The 20,959-nt window shown below is 45.2% G+C and overlaps 1 protein-coding gene across 2 annotated transcripts; it reads right to left on the minus strand.

Annotated features, from left to right (window-relative positions):
• Positions 1–1,808: 1,808 nt before the first annotated feature.
• On the minus strand, positions 1,809–19,545 carry Mcoln3 (mucolipin TRP cation channel 3). 2 transcript variants are annotated; one of them, XM_075978973.1, is made up of 12 exons: positions 19,318–19,545; positions 16,234–16,401; positions 12,547–12,700; positions 12,060–12,144; positions 11,797–11,893; positions 10,450–10,549; positions 8,774–8,886; positions 8,546–8,695; positions 5,378–5,479; positions 5,168–5,290; positions 3,513–3,719; positions 1,809–2,700 (listed from the first exon to the last, which is right to left on the minus strand). In XM_075978973.1, exons 1-12 carry the CDS (start codon positions 19,543–19,545, stop codon positions 2,566–2,568), a joined length of 1,662 nt encoding a protein of 553 aa, XP_075835088.1. In that variant the 3' UTR covers positions 1,809–2,565. The 2 variants fall into 2 exon arrangements, with proteins under 2 accessions (XP_075835088.1, XP_075835089.1); XM_075978974.1 differs by lacking the exon at positions 16,234–16,401.
• Between the last annotated feature and the right edge of the window lie 1,414 nt (positions 19,546–20,959).

A 20,959-nucleotide genomic window follows, 5' to 3' on the forward strand; every position in this document is an offset into this window, starting at 1 on the left:
TGGGACCACCGTGACTCTGCCACCTCCTATTCTGGCAGGTCCCAGGCGCAGCTTCCAGAGAGTCAGTGCATATTTTAATGTTCAGTTAGAGGGCTCCACACTTTCGTAGCAGCTGCATTCTGCTCCCCTGAGAAGCGGATGCCGCCAGCATTTGCTTATCATGCCCTTTGCAGCAATGGTAGGAGGGACATCTGAGTCCACTTGAGACACAGCACACTGCCCAGGTGTATGGGTTGGGGACTTCAGTGATGTGACCAGAGCTACACCTGGATTCACTCGAGCCAAGGCTGGTTGCAGATGAGCAGAACCACGGAGTGATGCGGGAAGCAGAATCCTTGGGATTCCAGAAGGCATGAGGCTGTGGAGGGTACCCTAGGCAGTCCTCTTGGGACCATTCCACTCCTCTGGGGTTCCAGGCCTCTGAGAACAGAAGCAGACTCAAAGATTCTGACGTGTCTTCATGGCCTTTCCTTGTTGCTCTGATGGGCGGGACCTGCCTCATCTATGCTGATCCTGAACCTCCCTCACAAGAGGCAGCTTGGAGGCCCACACGCTTAGCGATCTCTGTTGACTGTGCTTTTGGACTCTTGCATGACCAGGCCACTAATTTCCTCAGTTCTAGTGCTGGGTTTCCCTCTTAACTATGACTCCCAGCGTGCGCCAACCCTTAGCTACTGCATCCCATAAGTGATTAAGAGTGGTCAGGGAGTGTCTGAGGAGCCCTGCAGCCTAGGTGGGGCTTCTTCCAGATAGGCCACGTTGTCTCCACACGGTAGAGAAAGAGCTCACAGATCCCCTTTCCTTGCTGCACTGTAACAGAATGGCTTTCACTGCCTGTCCCTGGAAGACATCTTCTTATCTACCAACAACTGCATCAGCATGGCCTTTGCTTCCCACAGCTGTCTGTATTCTGGCCACAACCATTTCAGTTCATACTGTCCTCAGTCTTGTGTTTTCCTGAGCTCTCCCCAAAACATAGAACAACCATCGCCTCTCCTAGTACTCACTTCAACCCTGCTGATACTGTAAGCAAGCAACCTAAGTTAAATGTTAACTTTATAAGAGTTGCCATGGTCATGGTGTCTCTTTACAGCAACAGAAATCCTAACTAAGACATCAGTGTTAGAGCTAAGCCCTAACATGCTCATCTAAAAGCTTAGAGGGTCACAATTTTAAGCCACAGATACCTCAAAAGTGACTTATATCACTGCAAAGCCTCACATTGCAACATCTGGAGTCATGCCTATGATTAGATCTCAACATGTCAGTGTTGCCAGGCAGTGGTGACACACACCTTTAAACCCAACACTTGGGAGACAGAGGCAGGTGAACCTCTGTGAATTCAAGTCCAGCCTGGTCCACTTAATGAGCTCCAGGACAGCCAGGGGTACACAGAAAAACCCTGTCTCAAATTTAAAAAAAGGATTTCAGTGTCTTGGGCTATTATCATTATGACTCCAGTGCAATATTAAAATGTTAAAAATTTTATTGTTTTTAAAGGTTATTTATAAAGTCATTGTTATACATAATTGAATTAGTGCCTACATGGATAAACAGTACACAAAATGAGAATTATATCATAAAAATCCCCATACTTGCCCATCATCAAACTATAAAGTATAGAGCCTAATTTAGTGCCTCTTCAAATACATATATTCATTTAAAAATTTTTGAGCATGGGTTCTAGAACTGCAGTCCATAGCGCCAAAGATCCTGACCATACATGGCTTTGCTGAGACTGATTGGATCTATGGCAGGCATGGTATATCATTAGTTTCCCCCACATTGCTTGGTTGCTACGAAAAACCATCACTGCTTGATCAAATACCCCTTGGCACTCACTTTAGTTTTCATTCATGTTTAGACTCTCTTCAGCCTTGAGCCTTAACACTGAAAGGCAAGATTATCAAACAGCTGTCTCTAGGAGCCAAGCATTGCACACCGGCTACGCTGGAGGCCTCTTTCTTGTTCTGTCTTCTTTTAAGGGGGAAACTCTCAGATGATGTGGTGTCAGATGTGTAATAATTATAATTGTCCCAAGGTTCAGAGAGGCACACTGGGTCATCCAAATGCCCTGAGAGACAGAGCTCATTCTCCAGTGCATACAGAAGCCACACTGGAAGGCAAAGGGGCCCAGGGAACACGCAAGAGCTACAGCAACTAAGACAAGCAATGGTCCAGTAGCTTCCTTCACCAAATCAGTTTTTTGTTTTGTTTTGTTTTGTTTTGTTTTGAAACAGGGTTTCCCTGACTGTCCTGGAACTAGCTCTAAAGACCAGGCTAGCCTCAAACTCACAGAGATCAGCCTGCCTCTGCCCCCCAAGTGCCGGGATTAAAGGTGTGCACCACCACAGACTGCCAAATCAGTTATTTTTTAATTCTAATGTAAGTAGAAACTATCTAAAATATTTTTAAAAATGGAAACAGGTCTCGCTATGTCGCAGTCAGGAGTGAGCTCAAAATACTAATATCTGGGCATACTGTTGCGTTATCATAATTATCCGCATTGTCTCTGGCTCAGCCACATGCCATATTTTCCTCTGCAAGCCCAGAGAAAACCAATAGTTACTTATTGCAGCAGCAGAAGAAAGACGCTGGAGGGTCGCCTTCTAATCTGTATTTTCCAGAACTGGGGAGGTCTTTGCAGTCTGCTATGAACTTGCGAAGCTCTGTCTCTGGGAAGCCATTTTGCTGGTAGTGCTGCATGGGAGAAGGGAAACGTCCAGGTTAACAAGGCCCTCTCCCACAGCTGTATTCCAAACTCACGATGGCGCATTTGGCAACAAACGGAAATGATCTTTCTCGGGGCTATTTCGTCGCTCCCAGGCATGTCTGGGGGCTATTACCTCCGGAGTCAGCCGCTCGGGAATCAGCTTCAGTCCGTCTGTGCCTGCCTCTTCCCGTACCTGGAGAGGCTTGGGAACCTTGTCCGTACCCTCTCCTGGGAAATACTCAGCCAGCTTTGTCCTAAGTGCTACAGTGTCTGCCACCAGTCTGCCCCGCAGCCCCCGTGGTTCTCAGTGTGAGGGAAGCTCCTTGTGTGGAACTGGCTTCAGGCGCAGAATACCAGCCAATCTAGATGAACAGAGCCTGGCTAGGGGCTGAGCAGTGAGTGTCCCTACTCTTCCACAGGTGACCTCACAAAATTTTGCCTTTCTCAAATGTGTATTTTGTATGCCCAATACCTACTGACCATTATTAGTCTAACAAACGATTCTAAAACGTACTTAAGGCTTGGGAACATACAGTTCAATGGCACAGGCTTTGCCTGACATACGCCAGGCCCTGGGTTTGACCCTTAGTACAGTAAACAATGAATTTTTTAAAAAAGGAGAAAATAACTTATTTTTTAACATAAAGACTGAGAAACAAGACATTCAGCATTCTAGAAATTCCGTATTCCTTTGGTTTTTTTTCTATTCTCTGTACAGCCCTCCTTCCTCCTCGCCCTAAGCTATGTATCACCGCTACACAGCTCTAAAACAGTATGCCCTGGCTCTTGACAAACCCACCTTAATCGTTTCATACGTGTCTGTGATGAGCGCAATGAAGAGGCTCAGAATCATGTATATGAAGAGGCTGATGAAGGAGTAGAGGTAGATTCGGCTGAACAGCCAAACCAGGTAGCTTTTCTGCTGCATTTTTGCAAAGGTGGAAAACATATCATCTCCATTTATCAGAGAGAAAAGGCACTCGGAGACCCTGTTCAGAGAACGGAACTGGGGAAAGGAGGGAAGAGAAGTTTAGTGTCTTCCATGTTCCCTGGTATGGGAGGTTTTTGTTCATGACAACATCCTGAAAATAGCCAGACCTGGTATTCCAGGTGACACTTTCCCAACAACCACCCTGAGGTAGACACAAGCATTTGTTTTGCTGCATATGACATGTCTGAGGCTGCTGCTTTGTCAGGGCTCAAGTGGCTTTTTTGACGTTCCTCTGAGCTGCAGCAGCCTGACAAAGAGTGGGAAGAACAGCTCTGCTCTCTCTGTGCAGAGCTGACTCCTTCAGAGTCAGACTTTCCCTTCTCTTCCCTTTCCTTCCCTTCCCTTCCCTTCCCTTCCCCTTCCCTTCCCTTCCCTTTCTCCTCCCTTCCCTTCCCTTCCCCCTCCCTTCCCTTCCCTTCCTCCTCCCTTCCCTTCCCTTCCTCCTCCCTTCCCTTCCCTTCCTCCTCCTTTCCCTTCCCTTCCCTTTCCCTTCTCCTCCCTTCCCCTTCCCTTCCCTTTCTCCTCCCTTTGCCTTCCCTTTCCCTCCCTTCCCTTCTCCTCCCTTCCCCTCCCTTTCCCTCCCTTCCCCTTCTCCTCCCTTCCCTTCCCTTTCCCTTCCCTTCCCTTCTCTTCCCTTCCTTTATCTTTCTCCTTCTCCTCCCTTCCTCCTCCCTTTTCCTTCTCCTCCCTTCCCCTTCTCCTCCCTTTCCCCTTCCCTTTCCTTCCCTTCCATCACCCTTTCCCTTTCACAGAAGAAACCCATGAAACGCCTTAAATGCTTCTGCAGAGACATCCAGGTCCCAGACTCACATGGTCCTTTGTCTCATTTGGAAGCTCATCCAAACTCAATATAATGTCTAATGTTCAAGGCAACAGTTTTCACAGCAAACTTATCAAATATTCCTACAGTGTTTTTCCCTATAGTTGCTTAGATGTATATTGATTGGTGAACTCAAATGAACTAACCACTGGTATAAGGGCAGAGGCAGGCAGATCTATAAGCTTGAGGCCAACCTGGTCTACAAGAACTAATTCCAGGGCAGGCTCCAAAGCTACAGAGAAGCCTTGTCTTGAAAAACAAAAACAAACAAACAAACAAACAAACAAAAAGATGATATGAAGTTAGAATCTGGAAGGAATTGGGAGGAGTAAGGTATCAAAATGATCAAAACATACTATGTATATGTGTAAAATTCTCAAAGAATAAATAAAAGTATTAATATTTTTCAAAAAGATAAAACAGCAAATTATGTGTGTTGGCACAAACCTGCCATGCCAGCACTTGGGAGATAGAGGCAGAAGGACCAGGAGGTCAAGGTCGTCCTTGGCTACACATGTGAGTTCAAGGCCAACCTGAACACAAACAAAAATATAAATGAATAAAAAGTAGCAATCATAAAAATAGAAGCCATTGGCCTGTTATTTGCACTTAATACTGTCAGTAAGAAGTTGTCTATCGGTACCTTGTCATGGTAAGGGCCCAACACGATCCATCCACAAAAGCAATAGCCTAGGTAGATCATAGCGGCACAGCAACAGAACCTGATGACATTGGGCAGCGCTGCCTGGAGGGTCAGAATAAGGAGCTGTGGAAGTAAGAGAGGCATTAGAATCTCTCTGCCCTTTAGCCAAGGCAGTAGAATAATTCTGATGGGTTCTGTAGGACTGCTTACGTTATACTTTGCAAAGAAACCCAGGTATCGGATGACACCAAGCCATACGAGCATGGTTGAAGTCCCAAGAAAGATGCTACAGACATCATAGCTTGTGAGACTCTAGACAGATGGAAAAGATTGGTTAAATAGCAATGTGTCCGTTGGGTCAGACTTATCAAGTAGCTATGCAACAGGAGCTGCTCTAGGTATGAAAGATAAAGCAACTGACAAACAGTTTTTTACCCTCATGAAGTTTACACTCTAGTGCAGAGTGTGGAGCATAAACCAGCGTCAGATGAATACAGCCTTCGGTACATTCACTAACGGTAAATGCTGAGGAAGAAGGCCAGCCAGAGAGGGAGAGAAGGAACGCGTATGAGTTGGCAATTTGAAAGAGGATGAGCAGGACAAATCTCAGTGAGTAAGTGACATGGAAACAAAGATCTGAAAGGAACGAGGAAGAAAATCAAGCAGAAACCTAGAAGAGCCTTTGGCACACAGAGCAGCAAATACAAGGGACCCAGCAAGAAGCAAGCAACAGATGGGGGTAAGGCGTGGGTAGTATAAGGCCTCATGGGTTTTGTCAGAAAAGGTCAGGGAGATTTGAGAGCCTTGAACAGGAGCAACAGGACCAAGTGCTGGCTGTGACAGACAGCAGACTGCTGGAGGCATGAGAGGGTTCTGGGTCTAAGAGCCAGTGAGTCATTTTCAAAGGTAGAACACATATGATCTCTGTGGGATATACAGTATGGGAGAGAGGAGATTCATAAAAGAGAGGAACTTCGGGGAATGTACTACTGTTTGGGGCATGAACTCACAGAGAATTGCCTTTAATGGACACCAGAAAGTCAATGGGAGAAGTGGATCTGAGTTGAGGAGGAAGACTGAGGGGGTTCTGAGGTGGGTCTGTTAAACCTGAGAAGATATATGGATAGTCAGAAGATATGTGGTCAACGCGTGGACATTCAGGATGCAACACAGAGACAACCAGGGAGGAGATGCAGATTTAGCAAACACTGGCAAATAAATAGCAAAACATCTGTCTGGGTCAGAACGATAACACCAAGGCAGTGGCAGAAAGGAGCTCTCCATGTAGGATGTCTCGAAACATTCTCACATGGGGGTTGGCGAGTGAGAGGGAACCAGCCAGGGAAGCTCTGAAAGCCAGCCAGGGATCTGGAGGAAACCTGGGTTAGTGTCAATTCAGCTAAAAGGCACCTCAGCACAAACCAGATCAGCTGTGAGAAGCTACTGAGGGGAACCACAGGATATCTGCAGAAAGGAGTTTCCACAGGGAAGTGAGACAGCCGGGTAGGGAGACGTTCTAGAAGAACAGGGGCTGGGAGAATCAGAATCATCATGAGGGTTAATAACTATTTTTGAGATCTTTCATTCTATAAAGTGGAGCAGAGATCTGGGTAAAGAGGAGGGTGGAGGAACTGGGATTTTAATTTTACACAAGAAGCAAGAACAGTATGGGAAAGTTCCAGGAGAGAAACAATTGCTGGAGAGGAGAACACGGAGCTGAAGTTATGTCCTCCGCTAAGAACCTGGGGCTAGCCCCTGAGAAGCAAGTGAGGGGGCTAGCCTCGGACAGCAGCATGGATGAGAATATACAGACACTGGAGACAGTGAGGGGGCTGTGGAAGAGGTGTCTCTTTCTGTTCTGAAACAGGAAGTGACGTGGGGCCGGGAGGATGTGTAGAGGTTTCAGAATAGAAGAAGATAGTCCAGAAAATGAAGAAAATAGACACTCTTAGCTCACTGAAGGAAATGATAGTTGAGGTTGGTGAAAATAAAGAATTGTGTCTTGTATGATATGTGCCTGTAATCTCAGAATTTGGGAGGTGGAAGCATGGAGATCAGAGTTCAAGCCCAGTCTCAGCTAAGTGATGAGTTTGAAGATAACCTGAGCTGTATGAGATCCTATCTCAAAAGTAAATAATAAAGAAATAAAGAGTTACAACAAATCCACCATCTTTTTGTTGTCGTTGTTCCCTAAAGTTAAACTGCTCAAACGACAGCCTTATATGGCCACAGTTGGCCTATGGTGAGCAACATCATTCTCTAACTTAGGTCTACTTATTCCCCAGCTCCTTTGCAGGTGGGTTTGTCTACTCTAGAGGGTGTGAGTGAGCAGGAGTGAAATCTGCTACTCCTCCGCTTAGGCCACGTGACATGTGACACTGGAGAGCTGCCTCCAGCTGGTGTTTTCACTTCCCACGGGCTGTAGCCAGTTCATGAGGCAACCCTGTGTCACTCGTGCAGTCAGGAGGAACTAATGAAGAGAGTTCAGGTCCCTGAAGACTACACGGAGCCGAGGGATTGGCCACGGTAGAGCCCCATTCTGACCGTTTCAGAAAAGAGGGCAAGCTGCCCTTTGACCCAGCCTGTGTGTTGAGTCTCTACCTAGGTTTACAACCAGCTGCCTAGGTGATGTGCAGGTAGTTACAGCAAGTCTAGGGAACTATAAAGTTGAGTGAGATTCATTTGAACATTTTTAAATTTTGTTATTGCTGTTGTTTGGGGAGAAAGATTAATCTTAGACCAGATTAACCTTATTCCAAGAGAATAATAACAATGGAAAAAGTAAGAACGCAAGCATCTTTGTGAGAGGAAATCATGTAAAAACACACAGGGTCATGTGTTGACCTCACTTGCCCCAGGCCCCACACCTGGCTTCAACATTTTCTTTTAACTCTTAGCATAATTTCTTCAGTGTAGACATGGCGTTTGGTGTCTGTGGCCTGGAGGGCCTGAACTCTCCTGGTATAGCACAGAGTATTTTCTGGCCACTTTGATTCTGACCTCTTAGTTTATGGATTATGATTTTTAAAACTCTGATTAGGAGACTTCTAGAGATGGGGTTGGAGAGATGACTCCGTGGTTAAGAGCACTGGCAGTTCTTCCAGAGGAGCCAGGTTCAAATCCCAGTACCAACAAGACAACTCAAAAATATCTGCACCTCCTGCTCCCGGGGATCTGACACTCTCACACAGACATGCAGGCAAAACACCGATGCACATGAAATAAAAATAATTTTAAATAATGTTTAGAAAACTGCTATTTCAGTTTTGATTTAACTGAATATAAAGCTCAGAGGAAAGCATTGGCTTTAAATCTCTTCATAGCTTGGAAAAGTACATTTACCATTGGGGTTGCACAATTGGGAAGAACAGTTTTTACCTTGGCTTGGATTTCCATTTTCAGAATGGATCCAACGATGGTCAGTATGTCACTAACAATAATCATAATGTACCAACCGTTGATGAACTCCATTTGATCAGAGGCAGAAACTTCCTTCTTATAGTGGAGAAGGAAGAAGCTGACAAATTCCTTTAGGGAAGATGAGAAAGAGTATGAGCGTCCCTGTGACCGAGTGTGTCGGCGGCATCTCAGGGAGCAGTTTCCTACCTGCTGAAGCTGAAGACCCCTAATCACAGACCTTGCGCAGAGGACCAGCGAAGACAAGCAGGTCAGAATAACAAAGGCATCAAAGATCATCATATAGTGGGTGTTCTTCTGAACTGGAAGACAGAGGCCGTGAGGGTTCAGGGATGAGGCGTTAATATGATGCTGTTGGCTTCTTTTTTTACAATGATTTAGATAATTCAAGCATTTCAGAACAGCAACCAAAAAAAGAACTTGTGAGCAATCTTCCTGTTAGCGTTTTTAAAAAGATGAGGGTCCTTCCTTTAAAAAAGGTAACACTCAGCCGGGCGATGGTGGCACATGCCTTTAATCCCAGCACTCGGGAGGCAGAGGCAGGCGGATCTCTGTGAGTTCGAGACCAGCCTGGTCTACAGAGCGAGTTCCAGGACAGGCTCCAAAGCCACAGAGAAACCCTGTCTCGAAAAAAAAAAAAGGTAACACTCCAAATCAAAATCAAAGGTCTTTAATTATCAGCTTGTGGTCCTTATGCTGAATGAGTGCTCCTGGCTGGGTGTGGTGGTGACATCTCTAATCCCAGCACTTGAGAGCAAGAAGCAGAACGATCACCAGAAGGTCTAGGCTACCTTGGATTATATACTAAGTTTGAGATCAACCTGGGCTACATATAGTGAAATCCTTTCAAAGAAAATCAATCAATCAATCAATCAATCAGTCAATCAATAAACCTTTCTACATTGCTTGTTAACATACTTTGCCTGGTATAAAATAATCATTAAGCACCCCTATATACCTGGTACTTTTCTAGCTACTAGAAGACAAGACAGCTGAGGCCCCTGACCTATCGGGAACATCTATGACGGCAAGACAAGCACAGGAACAAGCAGGTGCATGGACAAACGTACAGATGGAGTGAGACAAGGAAGTTAAGTCGCAACTACAGATTCTGCCCAGCCACTCTCTCCTGACTCCGTTGGAGCACGTTGTGTGCACAGATGCTCACAACAGCCCTAGAGAGGCTGTGGGGCTCCCCCATGTTGCAGTGAGAACCTGAAACACAAAGGGTCACATAATTTGCCTAGGTGACACAGCGAGTGGCCCAGCTGGCATTCAGTCCTTCACGCCTGCTCCCGGCACCTCCCAATCTGCATCACTTGGAGACGTCCTCAGCTCTTGCTATAAAACTACTGACTCTGGCTCTAGAGAAATTCCCAGGAAGCCATAAGGATGACCTCAGCTAAGACTAAACAATAGAGGAGAGGGGGACCCAACTGGCCTTGCCCTGCAATCAGATTGATGAATATCTTAAATGTTACCATGGAACCTTCATCTAGCAACTGATGGAAACAGTTCTGAGCCTTGGTTTCCTCATCTGTGATTGTAAGGATTCTGCTGCTCATTGAGATATCTAAAACTACTAGCATGAGGACACAGGCACGGGTGGCTGTGAGTGCAGAACTGAACATGTAGCTACATAAGGAGCAGGCAGGCGAGGACTTGTGGAGATGGTAAAGAGCCATTCAGTGCTGCGTACTGTCTGAAACACTGGACATCTACAACAAACCCATCTGCTTACAGAATATCGAGAGACTCGGGAATAGCTCAGTCTTTTACTTACTGGTCCTTATGTCCTGCAGGCAATCATTTAATGCTTAATTATTTAACTGCCATCCTGCAAATGAGACGAGCTCATTACTTACTTGATCCGGATACGTGCCAGTCTTTGCATTCTCTGATAGAAATGTCATTATCTAGACTTATTTTGATTCTTCCACTGTGAGCCTTGTTGTCAAATGTTATCTGTAAAGACAAGAAAAAGGGTCCAGAATGCATGACTAAGTTTTGGAATCAAGATGGCTCTCTGAATTCATCAGGATCAGTTCATTGAAGGATACAGGAAATGCTGATCCTCATCTCTGGCCAGATGGTAACTGTTAATCCCTGAAGAGTACCCCTTGATTTCTCTGAGTTGATAATATTAAATTAGATTTGCTATAGAGAAATTTTAGTGTCTAATACCCCGTTTTTTAGGATGCATTCCAGCCCTGGATACCTTAGCAAACAAGAGTGCCTTCCCCTTCTTCCTATTCTAGAAACTTGGCTTGGCAGGAGTTTGTACAAGTTAGGTCTGCCCCACCTTCCGGCAGAATCTTAGCAATGGATGGCTTTTTGATGTTTGGGGAAATCATGTCTGTCATTTCTGTCTTTAGACAACCCAGATGGAGAGTTTTTTTGTTTTCATTCTGGGTCTAGATTTCTCCATCACTATGGTATCACATGTATTATAAAGGGCTCAGTGACAGAGTTGCTAGCCTGCCTTGCTTCTGAGACAACCAGTTGAAAACTCTGAGTAGAGACAGCACAAAGCTACAGCACAATGCCTTCTGTCTTCCTCCCGTGTCTCCTTCTCATCCCCGTCGATAAAGGGGTGTGCAATCAAGGAAGACTCCTAATGCTAACTGTGGGCCTTTACACACATGTACACATACACACACACACATATATGTATATATATATATATCCACCCACACATGCATGTGCACACACATGTGTGTGAAGACACATATACAGGTGCCCATACACTACATACATACACACACACATCATGGGCCACACACATGTGAACACATTTACACACCACACACACAAACACACCCAACAAGGACTTCAGAGGTTCATAAAGAACCTCAGAAAACATCGCGTGAGACTTCTGAATGCAGATGAACATTTTTTTCTGTTATAAATCCAACTTAGCACATGCAGGCAAAGGTTAAATACGATTTCAATGAATCTTAGGCATTGATATCAGGCCCCACAGTGAAGACAGTAAGAGACAAGGTAAGTCCCTGTCTTACAGAACACACACCGAGGTGCAGAAGACAAACAGCAAGTTAGCAATATGCAGACTAGAGCCAGCTGGAGCGATGTCCCAGGATGTTCAGGTACAGCATCCTATATCTAGTACCAGTATACAAACATGAACTATACACCTAGATAAAACGGATCTTCTCTAGACAGGAGCCAATTTCAACACAGCCCACACTTACAGTCAGAGTAAAGTCATAGCAGTCAGGAAGCTCCTGGTGGCGAACTGTCTGCAGATTAATGGCTTTCAGCTTAAACTGAAGCTCCACCGTCAGGAGCCTGGAAAGCAGAAGATACTTGACATGAGGGACAGACATGGGCCGAGTTCTGTGCCCCTCCAGACAGAGGACATGAGATGAGGGGACACACACAGGCCCATCCAAATGCTCCTCCAGCGGACAGTCGAGAACACGGGCTGAGCTATGCACCCTTTGGCTCTCCTCACCTGTGGAAGTCCAGGGTCAGATTGAGCCTATTTTCTCCAGGTGTTCCGATGTCAAAGGGTTCATCTGGCTCTATCAGGAAGCATTCTGCAACAGAAACAAAACCATAAATAAAACTGCATTTTCAAAGGATGATGGCTAAGATCAACCCTGTGGGAGCTCGGTGTCAATGCCGCTTGTCTGGACATTCCTGTTTTTAAGACATTTCTGGAGTGATCGGATATTTAGACAGACCCAAACTCTGCCTCAGGATGCCATCATTCTCCCTGTCTCTATTTCCTCTATGCGTTATCTGTTTGTTTTCCTTTTGAATTCATGAGTTATATAACAAATGTTCACAACAGAAGCTGGCACGTAAGAGTTGTACAGTTCTTCCTAAGCCATGAGAGCACCGACTGTCATTGTTTTCAGAGATGCAGTCATCACGGGGCTTAGGTGTAAATCAGGAAATTTAAAAAAAAATAGTTGAAGGTTATAGGAGATCATCACCTGTTTCAATTTCTGGGTCAATGTCAAAGGTATCATTCCCGGGGCAGATGGTCCCTCGCTTGTAGAAGTGCTGACAGATTGCCATGGCCGACTGCTTCGTCCCCTTGTTCTCGTAAGCATGGTTGCCAACAGAGATGTTGCGAAGCTGCAAGTACTTCATCCAAAAGAGAGAGATGGGAATGGAACAACACCCAGGGCAAAGGGGGCGCCAGTCAGGGAGGAGGAGAGCCACTATAACCCTTCCTGGCCATGTCTTGAGAGGGGGGGTTCCCATCTCCCTTCGGGGTGCAGACATTCAGGAAACACACACTGGATGCTGCATCTGAGTGAGTGGCTCTAAGGAGTAGCAGTGAAGACCAGAAGGGACAGCCACGTCCAAGGAAAGCCTGACAGAGGCCTTGAACACTCAAAATACTTTGTACCATCTACCCAGGAATTCTCCAGGTCAAAACTGCCTTCTGACCACAGGCTCTCCCTACACTCCCAGCCCAGAATCTTCTTCCTCACTTAGATGCAGCATCCCAGGTCATTCTATGACTGGTAAAGTAAAAATGAAGTTAAAGATTCTTAGCCAAGCACCACACATCAGAAGTAAAGCCATTGCCCATTGCTCATTTGTAGTCCTTCCCTGTCCCTGGAACATGTACAATAAAGATTTTGAACCTATTACCCAACATTTTTGTGTCTCTCTGATATTTCTGTCTTCATGGAGTAAGTTCATCAAGTGCTATGCCATTAAGCACTGATGGGGGGTTGGATATGTATGGAAACGAACAGAACATGTGTCTCTCTGCTGCAGGAGCAGGTCTATACAGCAAGGGCTGTGGTTTCTGTGGATTCATTAGGAAGTAATGCAGAGGTACTGGGACCATTGATTGGGGAATAAGAGAAAGCGGCCAGATACAGGACTTAACATGGTGTATTTGGACTGTTACATCAAACAGTTCCGACATAACAGGGCCAGTGGGACTATGTGGGCATTTTGGCCCTCTGTGTCCCTTCCAACAAGAGCTGAGTGTGTAGACATCTTGATCTTGGCCTTTCACGCCTCCAGAATGGTGAGAGGGAAATGGCTTTCGCTCACTATCCTTGACAGATGGTTTCCTCCAGCAGCAGAAAGAACGTGGCAGTGACGGTAAGGGATCTTCACGGAAAGAACATGGACACCTAACAAGCTGTGTGACTTCAGTGCCGGGCACAGTGTTTTGAAGACTGTGCTTAGTTCTAATGATGAGGGTAAAGATGGTTTATATAGAATTCACCTGGCCTTAGTCAGGCATAGAGACTGCTTTTCAGGGGTGGAGGCAGGAGAATCAAGACATCAATGCCAACCCCTGCTACAAGGAGTTTGTAGTCACCTTGGGTTGCATAAGGCCCTGCCTCAAAACAACAAAATGTAATGGACTGTTTACTTCTTATCTCTACATAACACCTAAGAAACATAGAAACTTGATACAGTGCTCACAGATACTTAATACGTTTAAAAGTTAAATCCAGCATTGAGAGATGGCTCAGTGTGTAAAGCACTTACCACCAAATCATGAGGACCTGAGTTCAAATCCCCAAAACCTATGGGACACTGATGGAGGAAGGTCATTGGCTAATAAAGGAACTGCCTCGGCCCATTTTATTGGTTAGGACGTAGGTAGGTGGAGTAAACAGAACAGAATGCCGGGAGGAAGAAGAAGTGAGGTTAGACTCGACAGCTCTCCTCTCGGGAGCAGACGCCTTCAGAGAGACACCATGCTCCCAGCTCCCAGGCAGACGCAAGCAATGAAGCTCCAACCCAGGATGGACATAGACTAGAATCTTCCCGGTAAGCGTACCTAGGGGCACTACACAGATGATTAGAAATGGGCTAAATTAATATGTGAGAATTAGCCTAGAAGAGGCTAGATAGAAATGGGCCAAAGCAATGTTTAAATGAATACAGTTTGTGTGTAATTATTTCAGGGCAAAAGCTAGCCGAGCAGGCGGCTAGGGTGTTGGGGACGCAGCCCCGCCGCTGCTCCATATCACTACAGGACACCAGGTCCAGTAGCTTGCATCTCTGATCCCAATTTTCCTATGGTGAGGTGAGAGACACAGACAAGAAAATTCCCCCAAGAAGTTTGTAAGCAGCTAGCTTAGTATATGCAACGGTGAACGGAGGACTTTGATTTCAAACAAGGTAGAAGCTGAGGACTGACAACCAAGGCTGTCCTCTGACCTTCACGCAAATGCCATGCCACATCCTGCATGCACAGCACATGTGTGCACGTGCATGTGCACGTGCGTGTGCACGCACACACACTTTATTTTGATTCTCTAAACTCACCTTCATCACTAAGTTATTTGGTATTTTCCTTCTAAAAATTTTAAGCCATGATTCTGTTTAACAACTTTATGCAGCCTTTGTCCCTAAGTTTCCTGATCCCACTGCTAGCTAAGAGCTCGGGCTCCAGAAAGACGTGTCTCACCCCAGCAGCTCATGACCACTGTTTGAACAGGCTGCCTCCAGAAAAGAAGAGTCATGATTGCTCAGGAACAATGTTTGAAGAAGGGATTTGATGATTTTGAAATGTGACCTTAGGTTAAAAATACTGTGGTGGCAAGCGTCTTTCATCCTGACAGGCAGATCTCAAGGCTGGCCAGGTCTACAAAGCCAGTTCCAGGACAGCTAGGGCTGCTATACAGAGAAACCCTATCTTAAAACACACACACACACACACACACACACACACACACACACACACACACACACACACACATATATATATATATCAAACGCATGTTTAATTATCCCTTCACAAGAAGTGACTCTGAACCTTGAGAAGGTACTAATTATAGCAAGAACAGCCCAGAATGAAAACTTGACCCTGGAGTATGAGAAACAAGCTTCCTTTTGTCGGGCAGATAGCCAGCATCATGGGATCAGCATCAGGAGTGACACAACAGCCTGACTTTACACAAGCTTGAAGGCTTTGGTTGTTCAAAATTAAAAACCTCATTATCTATTCTAGGACTCTAAAAGTATAAGCTTTGAAGACTTAATGACTACTTATAGCCAGGATTGGGTTAGTAATTTCAAATATTGAAGCTCCCGCGTCCAGTCCTAGCCCTGATTCTTTTCATTTAGTCACCGAAATGCAACTTTTCTGATGGTTGGAAATGAAAGCTTTTGTCAATTTTTAGTTGTATAATTGTTTGTTAGCAATATTTTTCCAATCAATTTTTAAATATGCATTTAATTTTAGGTGTGTGTGTGTGTGTGTGTGTGTGTGTGTGTGTGTGGTGTACATGGATGTGCATGCATGCTCTATGTAGGAGTAGGTGGTACTACTAGGCCAGAAAGACAATGAATTCCCTAAATCTGGCATCACAGGCAGTTGCGAGCTGCCTGGTGTAGGTGTTGAGAAGCAAACTCAAGTCCTCTTAACCGCTGAGCCATCTCTCCAGCCCTTAAACTATATTTCAGTTACTTCTTCATAAGTCATCTCTAAGCAGAACTGTTCAGTGCTGGGTGTGAGTTTCTATATAATCTGTTGCTACCATTTCCTCTAGTCTGTTCTTTCTCCCAATAAAGAGTGCACACACTGTCTGGGTGTCTCAGTGTTAGAATGCTTGCCTAGCTTGTGCGGGGCCCGAGTTCAACCCCTAACACCTAAAACAAATGAAACCAACAGCAAATGCACACCATCTATTTACCTGGTTCACTGCGAAGAAGACCTGGTCATATACGTCACTTTGAGTGTACACTGCGTATGTGTCTTCCATTCGATCCATGTATCCTTTCAGGAAGAGGTGTTTGAAGGCTATAGTGTTCTCTTCCTTGAACGCTACTACCATCTGGTTGCTTAGTCCAAACAGGACCAGCTTAAAGAAAAAAGAAACAGCAGGAGGGTGAAATATCTGAGCAGGAAAGAAACAGAGGCATGTGGTCCCAGGTCTTGGCTGGCAGGATGTCCAGAAGGCTCACGGCTTAGGGACTGGGAGATGACTTAGTGGATGAAAGTGCTTTCCTTACAAGTATGAGGACCTGAGTTAAAATCCCCAGATCCAAAGAAAAGTCACATGTGTGCCAGCACTCCTATAAGGACCTATTCTGGCTCTGTCGCATATATGACAAACACACACACACATGCACACACATAAATAGATAAATAAAATTTCAATATAGTTTTTCTTTAAAAGATTCTGAGGGTGAGGTGAGGGAGGGAGAGGAGAGAGAAAGAGCATGAACGCTAGGTATGGAGGGTCCTGCCTATATTCCCAGCACTCGGGAAAATAAGGTAACAGGATTTCCCTGACTTTGAAGCCAGTCTAGCCTCCATAGAGAGTTCGAAACTATCTATGGCCTGGGCAATAGATTGAGACTCCACCTCAACACCTAAACACCTTTGTGTGCTTCTTACCTAAAGGCTTAAACCACTGGCTAACATCCCTTGACCACTCTAGTAAACTACTGGGGATTCTCTAAATTGATGGGGGAGTATTTACGAGTGTAAGCCTGCAAGTGTGCAAACCTAAGGCCGTGCATTGCTGTCCTCTGCTATAGTGTCCTGTGTTACACGGGGAACATGCCTGCATCATGTCTCATCACTGTGGGAGAGACAGAGATGCACTGCTCAGGTCCTAAGACTTGAGCATGAGCGTGTATATAAAACACTGAGCTTGGTACACAGCAGCCACCCAAATGTACCCATTATTACCCTAAGTAAATAGCATTCCTATCAGCTGGTACGGACTCCCCATAGAGATGACACAAATAAGCTTTTCAGTGTTGTGACATGTTACTTTATCACTTGGAAATAAAATTTCAGGTGCAAGTTGCCAATTATTAGACTGAGAACTGAGCGTGTTTTCATGGCGATATATTGAGGAAAAAGTGCCCCTGCCTCTGGAGTCTCCATGAAGCCACTCATGAGCTATTTTTCCAAACACTGCAAGCATCAGTACTTCTCTGTGAGGTGAGAGAGGCTGGGATTTCCCCAAGAGGGGGGTGGTGGTTAGAACAACGTAAGATGATGCACTCAGACAGAGTGCTCACCCAAGTCCAGGGTTAGAAATCTAGATAAGAATTCCACCAACTTCAGCTGGTTCTAGAAAATGGCTTACTAATCACAAGTACCTGTTTTCAATAGGCAATTAAGATTAGCCATCTCAAAATTTTAAAAAAAAATCCTTCAATAACAAGTGTTTACCAAGAACAGAAAGTAAAAACACTAACCTAAATTTGGCCTTTATTTTATTCCTACTGCTTTTAAGAAGAGATGCTTCCCCTCACCAGCAGGAAATCCCATTTTCTGACATTTATTTATTTTGTTTTTGTGTGCACACATGCATGGGGGTCAGAGGGCAATGACAGGAGCCAGTTCTCATCTTCTGCCATGTGGGGTCCAGGAATCAATCAGACTCAGTGCCAGGCTGGGTGGTAAGCCCCTTGACCAGCAGAGCCATCTTGCCAGCACCCAAAGTCCATTCTTAGAACAAACCACAACCGTACATGCAACTATCACAAAACTTGTTTCCTCAAAAAAAAATTTAAAGAAGTTATGGGAAAGAGATTGCCTTTTTTCCCTTCTCACAAAAATGAAAGCATGTATTCTATAGGCCCTGCAGGATCCCTTCTGCCTACCCCATGTTCTTCCACTACACAGTTCTTGTTATCCAGGCTTGTAGGAATCCCAGAGATTGACTACAGCAAAAATCCACACAGTTTCTGGAGAAAAGAATGCCCAGAATTTTAGGAATAAAAGAAAAATCTCATGTTAAGAGTCAGCTAGAATCTGTGGAAGATTCAGATATCTCTCAAGAAATGTCTTCATTAGGATCCAGATGTTAAAATTGTTTATTCCTGAAAACTATGATGGTGGTAAAATTACAATACTGAAAAATAAAAATGATCTGGATGTCTTGATGCACGCCTTGAATAGCAGCACTGGGGAGGCAGAGTTATGTGGGTGTCTGTGAGTTCAAGGCCAGTCTGGTCTACTCAGGGAGTCACAGGCTAATAAGAGCTAAATAGTGAGAACCTGTCTTTTTTTTTTTTTTAAAGAAACAAAAAGTCGAAGTCTTTCACAAATGTTAAAGAGAAAAAAATTCACAGCTGTTGTGGTGGTTTGGATAGGTATGGCCCCCACAAACATGTGTTCGAATACTTGGCCCATAGGGAGTGGCACTATTGGGAGGTGTGGCTTTGTTAGGGTAGGTATGGCCTTGTTGGAGGAAGAGTGTCACTGTGGGGGCGGGCTTTGAGGGCTCATGCTCAAGCTAAGCTCAGTGTGGCACACAGTCTCCTTCCGCTGCCTGTGGATCAAGATGTAGGACTCTCATTTCCTTCTCCAGCACCATGTCTGTCTGCATGTCACCATGTCTCCCCGCCATTTGGCAATGGACTAAACCTCAGAAACTGTAAGTCAGTTCCAATTAAATGTTCTCCTTTATAAGAATTGCTGTTGTCAGCCGGGCAGTGGTGGCACACGCCTTTAATCCCAGCACTTGGGAGGCAGAGGCAGGTGGATTCTGTGAGTTTGAGGTCATCCTGGTCTACAAGAGCTAGTTCCAGGACAGGCTCCAAAGCTACAGAGAAACCCTGACTTGAAAAACCAAAAAAGAAAAAAAAAAGAGTTGCTATTGTCATGGTGTCTCTCCACGGCAGTAGAAACCCCTTGCTAATACAGGTGTATTTTCCTTATTTTCTCACGTCCCTTATGCATGTGGTTAAAAGTTGCCGCATAAGCCAGGCCCTCCTTCTCTGCCTGCACCACACTTGTCTTGGGAGTCGCTTACCTGGACAGTCACCATTGCAATTTTCAGAATTTGTATGGCGAGTTTCCAAGGCTTCCTACCCCGAGCCCAGAACTTCTCACAGGGATTCATAAAGAAGAATTTGAGTTTGCGCCTCATCTGGTCTTCTAAGAGAAGCAGCTCACTGGGGGACGAGCTCTGGTGAATGGTACAGGGACTGTCATCCTGGTGAGAGCCACAGCTGCTTCCCGCCACCTCGGGGTTTGCCATCGCTAGGGAGGGAACCAAACATGCCCAATCAGTGGGGAAAGACGCAGTGTCCAAGGATCACCCTCAGTGAGACAGAACAGAAAGCCGGGAAAGTGGAGGACACGAGAAAGGAATGAGGTGGGCGCTGCGCTTCGAGCCTGGTTCAGCTGAGAATCAAATGTTCTAGCACAATTAACATTTGCTTAAGGCCTCCCTCCCTTCCCAACTCTAAACCTGCAGTTTTCTCGAACTCTGACTGGGAAACCCCTTAACAGGGACGTATCATAATAACCCCTTGCATGGCCCTAGTGGCTTGCTTTACTTTATTAGATTACAATTCCATCTAAGATCTCCCTGGAGCCACCTGTCACCCTACTTATCAAAAAGTGAGAAATAAAGGCTGTTTCCCAGCAACGCTTGGAGATGTGGCTTGAAAGCCATCAAAGCAGTAGATGAGGCTAACACGGAGACGCTTGCGATCGTCTCTTGGGAAGCCTGCGCCCATGCATGAGGAGGTCTTACTCTTCCTCCTGGAGCACCCCTCTCTCTTTTCACCCTTATGCTTTAAGATGTGTCAAAATGTCATCGATAAACTCCCACCTGGCTTCATGTTAACTAGTCCTGAAATTTTTTATCCCTATCATAGCCAAGGATCCACTTTTCCCCGAATGGAAGTACCTGAGAGATGGCCCAAGCCACTGCTGGTGACTGTGGTAGAGCTGTGCCTTCTCAGACTCAACACTACTTTAGTTAGTACATCTAAGAAAGCTGGCATGGCTGCCCAGTGTCCGTAGAGTTATCCTGTATCCCCACACGATCTTAGCTGAACACCCATTAGAACAGAGGATACCAGTTTCTAACTGGTTTCAATACTTAAGCGAATTCTCACCTCGTTGAAAGTTAGCGTATTTAAGGGCTGTTCCTACTAGATTGTAGGAGATTACATGTTTAATGTGATGTAAAAGATTAGATGCTTACATGTATGGTTGTATATGGTATGTGTCTGTTTTCTGGCTCATTGGGTACTAGATACAGCCATTGCAAAGATCAGGGTCTGAGAGGCTGAATAAGAACTTCATAAGTAAATAAGTAAATGGAGCCTGAAATGACATGCATATTTTCATGTGGATATAGTCATTCATTTTCCTCTCTGGGGAGAAGCAAAAACTCCCATACAATGATTAATCAATAAATAGGTTTTGTAGGAACCAAGAACCAGTTTAGACCTTGATATTTTTATGATTTGTGTCAACTCACTCAGCCCACATTGAGCCTCAGTCCTACAAAATGATAATCTCTATCCTTGGAAGATTGTAGCAAACATTAAACGAAGTGCAAATAAAACCTTAACACAGAGTGTGAGCAGGCAGCCTCACCTGCTCTCTGCCCCACTCGTTGGGGAGGCTCTCTAACACCGCGAGATTTCTAGGGACTG

The sequence above is a fragment of the Microtus pennsylvanicus genome, chromosome 7, assembly GCF_037038515.1.
Source record: "Microtus pennsylvanicus isolate mMicPen1 chromosome 7, mMicPen1.hap1, whole genome shotgun sequence".
Classification (NCBI taxonomy): Eukaryota; Metazoa; Chordata; class Mammalia; order Rodentia; family Cricetidae; genus Microtus; species Microtus pennsylvanicus.

Excerpts from the sequence above, each read along its gene's own strand:
- Mcoln3 (XM_075978973.1), bottom strand. The coding sequence starts at position 19,545 with ATGGCAAACCCCGAGGTGGCGGGAAGCAGCTGTGGCTCTCACCAGGAT. Across the intron at positions 16,402-19,317 it reads TTGCAATGGTGACTGTCCAG|CTGGTCCTGTTTGGACTAAG; the intron begins GTAAGCGACTCC and ends TTTTTCTTTAAG. Across the intron at positions 12,701-16,233 it reads TCTTCTTCGCAGTGAACCAG|TACTTGCAGCTTCGCAACAT; the intron begins GTAAATAGATGG and ends TTTTGGATGAAG.